Below are 11,165 nucleotides of genomic sequence, written 5' to 3' on the forward strand. Positions count from 1 at the left end.
GGAATCCCAGAAGCACTGCTTGTCAGGGATGTTGCAAGGAGTAAAATATGCCAGGTAAGAAAACCTTTTAGTCTTTGTGGCTGAGGAGGGAATGGGGTATGTTTGGGGAAACTTGTACTGTGAACCACTTTTATGATCCCCATCACTTGGAATATACAGCTGTGATTTATAGTGCTGCCTCTGGTGATGGGTGTAAATTCTCTAGACTGATTGAAGTGCCAGCGCTCTGGATTTGACTCAGCCACAATTACAGGGATTTGATATCTAAAATACCACTATGTCTCTTGATCCCTTAGAAAGACCACAGCAAAAAAAAAGAAAAAAAAATCACTTTAAGAAATATTGTGTGTGTGTGCATATGTGTGCGTGTGGATGCTGTTTGCTGCTGCCGCCCTGAAACGGGCGGCATTTTGAAGACAAGCAGCCTGAGAGGTGACTTAGGTTTTCTCATTGACCACCAAGTCTCAGCATCACTGTTTGAAACATAAACTTTATTGCAACAAAGAATTAAAAATAGTACATCTGAAAGAATTGCAGAGTGCATGTCATCAAAGAACTAGTCAGAAATCACAACTCAAGCAAATCGTGTACAATTGGAACAGAAAGTTTTATTAAAACAACTGGAAATCAAACTCAAATTTTCCTTGTTTGTTTAATTTCACCATAACCGTGGATTGTGTATTTACAGTCTTCGCCTCTTGTGGTGAAGGTTCTGCTCAGGGCGGGGGGCTAGGAAGAAGGCAGGGATGGATGGGGAGAAGAGGTGGGTTTCAAAAGCTAACAGGATGTGAAAGTTTTCCAGAAGAAGTTCTTGCAGCCCGCTTTGCGTTCCCGGGGTGCCAGAGCGGGGTTTGAGTTAGCCGAGCGCTCCAGCTCCAGTCTCACTTCGTCCTGCTCAGCCCCTCGGGACAAGTCCTCAGACTCCAGGGCTTCATTTTCTGTCTGGCTTGGCTCTGAGAGCAGTTCTGCCAAAAAGTACTTGGCCAGTTCCTTGGGGCAGAAGAGAGAGAAAGAGAGAGAGAGCCCACAGTTACTCCTTGGCTTTTTGGGGGCTCATCACTCTGTCCCTCTAAGACACTTTTGTGCCCGGATTAGAGACATGCAGGACTCTGGAGAGGGGGACCCCCGGCTTTCCAAAGAGCCCAGCCCAAGAGCTGCTACGCTGCAGCTGTGTCTACGAAATAAAGCAGAGCAGAAGAGCTCTGACATCTCCCTGGTGTGGGGATGTCACTGTCCTGGCTGTGCCAGGGAATGAACTTATCTTAGTACCATTATCACTTTCCCTTCCCACTGCTCCAGCACACTGTGCCGGACTCAGCGAGGATTGCCGCCAGGCTGCTGCTAAAGTGACATGGGAAAGGTCTTTGGGGGAGCTGGCAGGGGAGGCTGAGTCGGGTCACCTTCTCACTGGGGGTTATTTTTCCTCTTGTCCCTCCAAGCCCTGGCTGCACCCTTGCATGGATAAAGACATCCTCCTGTTGTACCAGGGAAGCTGCCTTGGTCCAGTGCCCTGGAGGAGCCCCAGAGAGCTTCACCAGGGGCTCTGCCGTCTGCCCTGGTGGTAACAGCTCCTCATCCCCCACCAGCACCCAGCTGGGCTGGGCGGGGGGTGGGGGTGGGGTGTTTCCCCTTCCTGCCCCCAGTTGCCCAGTCTGTCACTGGCTCAGCCCCGGCAGGGAACCAGGGGATCTATCAGGGAACCGGTGTCTGCAACAAGCAGCTGGGGGTCTGAAAAGGGGAGACTGGGGAGGTCCGGTGAGGAACTGGAGATCTGGAGTGAGGGTACTGGGGTCTCCGGTGGGGAACTGGAGGGGTCTGCAGGAGGCAATCTGGGGGTATGCAACGGCAGTGCCAGGGGCTCTGCTGGGGAAACAGAGGGTCTGCAACGGGGATTCGGGGGGGTCTCTGGAGGAGAAGCGGGGTTCTGCAGCGGAGAAGCGGGGGTCTGCAGCAGGGCCGTCGGGGTGCCCAGCGGGGTGCCCGAGGAGTGCCCGCCCCGTCGCGGGGCTCTCACCTGCTTCCCGGCGGCGGCAGCCAGCGACTTCTGCAGGAACTGCCGGAGCCGCGGGTCCGAGGGGGCGGCCGAGACGGTGCCGAGGGCCAGGGCGATGGAGAGCAGGGCCAGGGCGCACTGGAGGCGGCACGACAGCATCTCGCCGGCGGGTCGGGCGCGGAGAGGCGGCGGCGGGGAAGCGCTGACGGCTCCGCTGCGGCTCGGCTCCGGCGTTGGGGATCTCCTCGCCGCCCGCCGCCTTTATAAACCCTTCTCCTGACGTCAAGGCGGGGGCGCCCCCCTCGCCCCACGCCGCCGGGGGTGGGTCCCTGCCCGGGACCGGGGCGGGGGGGGTGGGGGCCGGGACCGGGGATGCTCCGCTCTGCCCGAAGCCGGCCAAGCGTCCACGGTGCCCCCCGACGACCCCCCTCCGTCCGCTCTCCCGGCGCGTTTTCTCCCCAAATCACCGCCCTTCCGGAGCTCCCGACCCTGCTCGTCCGCTCCCTCTTTCCCAGCCACAAGACCCCCGGCGCGGAGGTGGGGGGGGTCCCGGCTGTGTACCGCCCACCCCGCGGGTCTGAGCCTCATGCCGCAGGGCTAAGCCTCCCAGCAGTCCCGGTGCCAAAGCCCCTCTCCCTAGCGCGGCTTCCCGCCCCGTCGGGTAAGAAACAGTTGCGGAATCCGGGGAGCTGGAAAGGGTCCCCCCTCTTAAGGGCGGATTTGCCCCGGCTCCAGCAGGCAGTGGAGGATGCTGAGCTGCCCCCGGGAGTTCTTTCTGCCTCCCCGACCCGGGTCTCCGGCACCGGTCCTTGCCCAGACCCTCCCCCCGCCCCCGGCCAGCTCCACCGGCCATCGGGATAGCTCCGCTGGCAGCCAGCAGCCTCCCGGGAGAGTGTCCCAGCTCTGCGATGACTCCACAGCTCAGGGAAGCAGTGACAAATCGGTGCCTCAGTCGGGGCATGGAGGTCCCCGTCTGAACCTGCAGAGACCCCTGTCTCCATCCCAGGGTCATTGGACCGGCTGGCCCCTTGGGGGATGTGACTGTCCCTCTGGGACGGTCAGTCTCCCCCACTCCTCCAGCCTGTCCCTGTGACCTGGCTGATGCCCACGCTGGGCAAAGCTGCTGCAAGCCCCTGTCACCCCAAAGGATGGGCCTCTTGGGCTATCTTCCAGAGGGCAGGAGCAGAGCAGGATGTGCAAGGAGGGGCCTCTGCTACCACCCAGAAAAGGGGTATCGGGGCTCTCTCCTGTCTCAATTTCCATCTGAGGAAAGCCAAAGGTTTGTGGGGACAAGGACCCAAGTACTGTGCCAAGGACCCCAGTAATCTCCAAAAGGACGTCTCATTTCATGTCAAATTAATGTGCCTCCTCGCACTTCTACCCCAGTGTTGGCTGGGTTTGCTGAGGCTGACCTGGGAGCATGGAGCGTGAACCAAAGTGTTCCTTCTCTGCTTTACAGTCCAGCAAGAGGAATTGGTACTGGTCATTGGTTCCAGACCAGGCAGATCTCTGGGCTGAGCTGGAGCTGCCCTCCCTAGATGGTGCCTCCCTTCCTTTGTGCAGACATCTTCAGTCACATGTAGCCTTCATCATCTGCGTCCTTCCCAAGTCATGGTGCAAAATGAACAACACCCATGAGAGAAGAAGCCTTCATTTGTAGCCCAGGTGACCCTGTGTGTTGGGTTGACTTGAGCTACTTTTATAGCCAGCTGTTCCCCAGCTGCCTGACCTGAATGAGGCCAAGCCCTGCACCCCTGGGACACTGTCTGTCTTCTAGCACTGGTGTTGCTCTGGAGGAACTGGTAGAGAGGAGTCAGCTCCTGCTCTGCTTCAGACACATTCCCTTGTTTTGGGCACAGGACACAGCCTCCTGCCAAGGCCAACAGGAGTGATTTGGACCTGAAAAGAGCAGGTTGGCTCCAAGGTCCATGAGCCCCAGAGCTTCTCTCTCCACAATGTCTCTGTGCTAGCAGCTGGACCAGCATATCTCTCCTCCTGCAGTCAAAGAAGCAGAGCCAGCAGATGCCAGGGCATCAAACCTATCCTGGTCCTCTTGCTTGCCTTCAAGAGAGATTTCCTAGGCATGGTTTGTCCCAGCACCGGTAGTTTCCCCACTTCTCCCAGCTGGGCCAGGAGCAGCAAGCTGGGCTTTCCCAGTTTACTTGCACTAGGAATAGACTATTTTTGTAGCCCCCAGGCTCTCATCCTTGGCACAGCACAACCCAGCTGTGTCACTCTGCAGTGCCAGCCTGGACCAGCTTTGCAAATGACCCCAACTCCCCAGCAGCTCGTCCCAGCTCCCACAGTCCAGGGCAGAGCAGCCTGCTTGGGTGTTGTAGTGGGGAGGAGCAGAGATGGAAACGAGAGACAGCACTGGTTATTTCAGACTCTCCTGTGGCTACTGGAAGCTGGTACCTAATGTCCTTGCCACTTCACACAGAGGGCAACTGTCCATCCCGGCACCCTTTTGCCATTCAGCTTGTCACCCCAAAGGGAAGGGTACACTGGGATGTCCCATCACTCCTGAGTGGGGAGGAATGGCTACCAGCTCCTTGAGCTGCCACAGCTATGGATCTACACTGATGTGCCGCAGGGATCAGTTCAGCATCTGTGTTTCCTGGGGTATAGCAATGGGCTGGAGTGCAGCCTTGGACTGCTGCATTGGATAGAAAACTGCTACATTTTGGCACTGTTAGGACCCACCTGTGCGCCAACATGGAGATGGGAGCTGTAGGAGTTGGCACAGTGCAGGAACAACCTCCTCAATGAGTTCCTCATCTTTCTTGTTTCCTGCCAACTTTGTGTGGGGCCAGCAGGGCTCAGACGCATTTAACGGGATATTGCAGAGATGCAGAGCTCAGTCTGAGACGGACAGGCTCTGGGTGGGCCAGCAGGGCTGTTTTGTGTTTAGGGCTGGTATGGTCATGCTGGTGAAAAATGGGGGAAGATATCAGACTTGAGTCCTTAAGGGATTTTGAAAGGCCATTCTTGATGTCCTGCCCAAACCCTGCCTGCTCAGCACCCCACTCTTCTCCAGCTACCGGCAGCGCCTCTGTGTGCACGAGTCCAGCCCTACTAAAGTCTTTCAGCCCAGAGCTATTCCTTGCTAGCCCCTGTCTTTTCATACCCTTTGTTTTTCATTTGAACATCTACCCACCGCAACCCTGCTCTGCCAACCCTCCCTGGCCATCTGGCAGTGCAAGGCAACCTGCTGCAGAGCAATAATGCCCAACAGAGCTTTGGGCTAAGAGCAATGTCACTGCAGTTGGAGAGATGTGCTCCCTACAGTGTAGTCCCAGGTAAGCACAGACCCTCAGACACATTGCAGATCCCTGGTTTCAGTGGTCACTCTGGCTGCTGTGGCTCTTCCAGCCACATGGGAACAAGGTTTGGAAGATCAGGATGGCTCTGACTCCACCTCTCTGTGCAGCGCTGGAGCTAAGTGGCTGTCCCCCTGCTCCCCCCTCTGCCTGGGGGAGGCTGGGGGAATTACATCGGTGTCCTCTAGCAACAAGAAATATATTACTGCAGGGAAACGTCTTGGATTTGTCCCACTGAATTTCAGACACTTACCTGAGGAAAGCAAGGCTGTGTTTGTTTTCTGCTCTCTGGTCCTGCACCCCGTCAGGAGATGGCTTGGTTCCTGAGCCAGAGCAGCCTTGGTAAGGCTCTGCTGCCCATCCTGACTGGTTTTCTCTTCCTGGGATTCAGCTGAGGTTGTGAGGCTGGTGGAGGCAGGACCAGGGCCAGGGCTTTGGTGGGAAAGTTCCCCTAGAGACATCTTAACCTGTTTAAAGGAGAGAAACTGAGTTCCCACTAGGTCTGAGCCTTGTTGCTGGATAAAATGTTAAAGGACCAAAATTCTTGGTGACCTTAGGTAGAATTTGGGACAATTGCTCTGATCTCCAGCTGAAAAGTTTTGATAATTCATTTCAAAAATCTAAAGGAAAAATACCTTTTAAATTAATTTTTAAATTAATTAAATTTTATTTAATTGAAATTAAATGAAAATGAAAATGAAAACATGCACTTTGGTTCAGAAAACCACCTTATGCTGACCTGAAGGAACTAGCAATGAGGGAGTGGAGGAAGGGAGTCCATCTGTTCCATACATCTTCGGACTGTCTCCGAGGTAAGGGCAGACCTCCAGATGTCCTTATGACTCTGGCATGGGCATGGAGTGGTGAACAAGTTGCAGACTGATTTACCAGTCCCCCCTCCCCCAGCTCCTCTATGGGATCACTGTGCTCTGAATTTTTTCACACTCATTCCCCAGCCAGATAAATCCATCACCCGCTCGGCTGCGGCGAAGGCGATTCTGTTCCTTTCTTTCTGCCGCAGCGCTGCGGGGCATGTGGCTTTGCAGACGATTGAATTGTATTGAATTCCTGTGACTGGTTCCTTACCCCCACGTTTCCAGCTCCCTCCACAGACCCAGAGCAGTCCAGCAGTGCCCGGGACTGTGTGCGCAGGCTGCACACTCAGCGCTGTACCGGCAAAGCGTGCCCTCTGCTGTCACCACTGCCGCAAGATCAACTCTCATGACACCTCCCCTCCCTGGCCATCACCTACAAAGACTTTCTCAGCTCTGCTTTCATGAGCAGGACAGTTTTGTCATGCATCACTACCTTGCCAGCAGGGAACCCCCCTTTTTCCTATATTCTAGCGCTCAAACCAGTAGGGTCCAGATGTGGTCGGGGAGCCGAGGCCATGAAAATTCTCATCCTGGCTCTGGTCATGCATCCCATGACGTGGGGCAGTGAGGAAGCTGCCACAGCCCTGCAGCTCTTGCAGCTTGCTGGAAACCTATTGGAGCAGCTTCCTTGTGGAGGGCTGATGCTATCCTGGGAGACAGAGATGAGCAGAGGAAGAGCAGTCGGTCATGCCTGAGTGATAATGAGAAACAAGAGCTCAACAAAGGAGACAAAATTCCACTGGCTTGTACCATGTATCCCTGCGACAGGCCATGTGGAGAGCGATGATGTCAGTATTGTACATGGATTTGCAACAGCCCTGAGAGGTTTCTGGGTAAAATGCTGTTTCTATAATAAGACTTGGGCACAAATCCAAATGAATTGGACTCTCCATTAATTACAGTCCTCTGGCACTTCTGCTCCATGTAGCAAGGTGGGAGGGGAGCCAGCCTGTGGAGGTTCACAGAGGAGGAATCCTGCTACCTAATTTTTCCGATGTCTCTGTCTAAGAGCTTGAGCTGTATTCAGGATTTCTATCGCTGCTACCTAAGATTCATTCCCAGCTGTGTCTTTCCAGGATGCCACCATGGCATCTGTAGGGTTGAAAGCAGCCTCCTTGAAGTCAGACAAGGGAAAGATCAGCACAAACATGTGCAGAAGAAAAGATAAAGAGGATGAGCTAGAAGCAGTACCAAGCTATTTGCCTGTACCGCTGTGGTGACTTCTAGGATCCATGGATGGGGCTGTATTAGGGACTGTACATGGACTGGGCTGTAAGGAGCTACCAGCATAAGGCAAGAGATGATGGGTACAGATGGGTGAGCTCATGAAACTATGAAATAATACAGGGGTCTGATTTCTCTCTCTGTATAGCTCTCCTTTATAAACACCAGCTCCACAGCAAGACCTTGAGCCTGCCTTCCCCTTGGGCTGTGAGGGTGGCCGCCTCTCAGAGATGCTGGGCCAGGAGGCTCCAGGTGGCCATGGGCACTTGGGTCCAACCCCACAAACAGACAGCGTGCATCCCAGTGACACAGGATCCTGCCTGTGGGATCGCGGAGGCTCTCAGGCTGCTCCTGGCCACTTTGGGCTGCAGCTGGTCATTCCCCACAGCAGATCCACATCGGGAGCCCCTGGGGACAAGATGTAGGCAAGCACCTGCCAACTTTCCCCTGGGCTGTAAGATTTTCCTCGACAGCATGTCCTAGGTCGGGCTGCAATTTTTTTTTTTTTAATTTTTTTTTTTTTTGGACCGATGTCTTTATTCCGGGGAGTCCTTGCTTAAAATCCGTCTTCGCCTGCCCTCTCGTGGAGATCCGGCAGAATACAGCGGGGGAGCCCGCAGCCCTCCCGGCGGGGCGGTGCGGAGCTCGGCGGGGCGGCGGGATGCGCAAGGCAGCGGCGGGGCGGCCGGCAAACCCTGCCGGGGGAAAGCAAGCGCCGACGGTGCCCTGGGGTCCATACACCCATCAAACATCCTGGAAAGTCACAGCCTCGGTGCCTGCATTTAAACCGTCCACGTTTCCGTGTCATTTGTACACGGGGTGTTCAGCACCGAAACCAGCCCTAAAGACTAAACTGGTGAGTGCAGAAAGTTCAGCACAGGGGTTCGCAGCATTGCTGTGGGCACCCCCAACCCCCCCTGAGCCCTGTTCAGCCCCAGAAAACTTGAATCCCCATTTCTCAGCTGGGCCTTCCCAAAGCCTGTGCTGAGAAGTAAAACGGGAAAGGAGCTGGCAGCGTGGCGAGGGTTTTTTTTTTTTCAGTGCAGAAGAAATCTGAATCACAGAACCACAGAATCACAGAATGGTCACGGTTAGAAGTGCCCTCTGGAGATCATCTAGTCCAACCCCCGTGCCAGAGCAGCATCACCTAGAGCAGGTTGCAGAGGACAGCATCCAAGTGGGTTTTGAATGTCTCTCGAGTGGGAGACTCCACCACCAGACTCCACCACCTCTCTGGGCAGCCTGTGCCAGTGCTCCGCCATTCTCAAAGCAAAGAAGTCCCTCCTCATGTTTAGATGGAACTTCCTATGCTCAAGTTTGTGCCCATTACCTCTTGTTCTATCACTGGGCACCACTGAAAAAAGACTGTTTCCATCTACCTGGCACCCTCCCTTTAAGTATTTATAAGAAAGAAGAAAAGGAAAACTTGACCACATCCCCATCTATCGGGCAGGTCTTTATGTGGGAGGAGGGGGAGATGGGTACCAAAAGAGCTGCTCAGACACATTCTGGGAAACTTCCTGGAAAGCGGCCAGTTTATTGGTTTGGTGGTGTCCTTCTGAGTCTTGGCAAGAGCCAGACCCTGTATCTGGAGCAGGGTTTTCAAAGGGCAAATAACCCAGCGGTACTGACACGGACAGGGTCAGGTCAATGTTCGTGGGCTCCGCAGACATAAAACACGTGTAGGGCAGCCCTTTGTGTGACTGCTCCCTTGCCTTTGCAAACACCGGCCGTGCTGAGCAAAGCTCTGCCCTGCGGATAGTAAGGGAGCGATCGCTATCGCTTCAGCTGAACTGCCTAGAAAAGCCGTGACATCATTGTTTAACAAAAAAAAAAAAAAAAAAAAAAATCTGTCAGGAGGAGGAAACACAGCCATGCTCCAGGAAAATACTGTGTTTATTTTGCAAACGCAGCTGAGCAAGTCAATGGGAAATAGAGGTCACAGCTCCGCAGCCTGGTTGTGCGGGGCGAGCGGGGCTCGCAGCCCAGCCCAGCCACTTCTAAAAGTGACAACTGCAGTAATCAGAGAGGTAGTGAGCTCAAAGACAGGCAGGTCCCGACAGCGAGGGGAGAAACCTAAGTATGTGTGTCAAATGAGGACAGTATGCGTGTCAAAACCCTGCCGTGAGGATAACCAGCTTTACTAAACGTTAAAAACCTACTGGGGAGAAGCGGAGAGGGGGAGGAAGGTGGGAAAGCAGGGGTTTGCTACTCCCAATGCTCAGGCAATGCCCCATTTGTTGGCATTTCCCCCCCCCTCCCCTCTGCCTAACACGAGTAATGTGGGGAGGGCTCGTGCTGGGCTCAGCCCTGCTGAGAGTCAGTGCGGTGCGCCCATCCTGCGGGGTGAGGAATAGGCTCCTGCCCGGGAAGGTGCACGCGAAGAGAGTTTTTGTGGCCGAGGGGACCTCACCCCACAAAAAGCCTGTCCTGCGGCAGGCTGCCGGGCAGCCGTCCTGCCCAGCCAAATCAAACAGATGGAGGAGGGAGAGAGAGGCTCCGGCTCAGCCCTCGCTTTTCTGGGGGCTTCTCCGATGGGCCAAAAGATCTGGCCCGCTGGGAGGCAAGCCAGAGGAGCTGGGGGTCCTGCAAAGCAGCACTGCAAATTGGGTCCCTCCCGCCCTTTCCCTCCCATGCAGGGCAGCTTTTGTTGTCTCATGTCCACCTCTGTCCCAAGAGGTGTTGAAAAAGCCCATCCTCCTCTTCCTGGCCATCTCCTCCTTATGGAGGCCCTCCTGACCCTCCAAAGAGCCAGGCCTTCCCCTTCCAACTGTTTTTTCCAAGTCCCCCTGCTATGAGTTGCCAACCCCCCCAAGCCCTGCATCAAAATTATCCATGAATTAACTACACTAAAAATGAAGCAAGCCTTGTGTGGCTCAGACCGCACCCCAGGCCATGCCGAGCAGTGGCCCTGCTCCACACCAGCGCTGGTTGCAGCCGGTCCTGCCTGTGTAGTTTTTGGATGAGGCTCTGGTTTTCTGCAACCAGTGAGCCCTCGGCAGCAAAGAGCTGCTGGGTTGCTTGCACAGAGCACAAAGCATCTCTGCTTCCCAAGGTGGCCCCGTGGCTTCACCCCCCAGCTCTGCACAGCCACCCAAACAGACCAAAACACCTCCTCTTCCTCCTAGGGGAGAGCAAGGGGTCTCCCTCAAGCTGGGCTTTCTCAGCTCTGGCCCGTAGCCAGCATGCAATGGCTGATAGCCCAGAGAGGCTATTGGCCAGCGAGTTCCTGGAGGGGGTTACAGACCCTGCTCCACTGACCCATTGCACAAAGCAGCCGAACCAGCAGCCCCCCCTGCACCAGGCGCTGGAAAGCAAGAGGAGGAAGAGTGGGCAGCCTTCTTCCCTGAGCAATTCTGGCAATTGCATCGATTTCCAGGAAATATGAATAACGACCCGGTCATCTAGAACCAGGCGGGCCGGGCGACAAAAGGTCTCTCCCAGGCTCTGCCCGATTCCTGCCGGCTAACTCGGTGCAAACGCAGAAAGTATCAAGGAGGTGGCACAGTGCCCACCAGGATGCAGAGCAGTGAGCCCCAGTCTTGCTCTGACCTCATGCCAGAGACCATCTTCACTCGACCCTGGAAAAGGCTGCTTCAGCCAGCCCTGCCTTCGACACAGGGCCAGAGCTGCACCCGAGCCCAGGGCTCCCCCCGGCGCTCGGGATGCTCAGCCCCTTCCCAGCGCACTGAGAGGCTTTTACGGTGCTTAAGGAGAAGGACCAGCAAAAACAGACCCCTCACTCCATCATAC

The 11,165-nt window shown here is 55.3% G+C and overlaps 1 protein-coding gene across 1 annotated transcript; it reads right to left on the reverse strand.

The window, feature by feature from the left end:
- Positions 1 to 777: 777 nt before the first annotated feature.
- SST (somatostatin) lies at positions 778 to 2,152 on the reverse strand (the record flags this gene model as incomplete). The annotated part of the gene is made up of 2 exons (XM_082487005.1): positions 778 to 990; positions 2,015 to 2,152. The coding sequence occupies 2 exons, from the start codon at positions 2,150 to 2,152 to the stop codon at positions 778 to 780; spliced, it is 351 nt and encodes a 116-aa protein (XP_082343131.1).
- Between the last annotated feature and the right edge of the window lie 9,013 nt (positions 2,153 to 11,165).

This window comes from Vanellus vanellus, assembly GCF_965231255.1.
Source record: "Vanellus vanellus genome assembly, chromosome: 8".
In the NCBI taxonomy this organism is placed as follows: Eukaryota; Metazoa; Chordata; class Aves; order Charadriiformes; family Charadriidae; genus Vanellus; species Vanellus vanellus.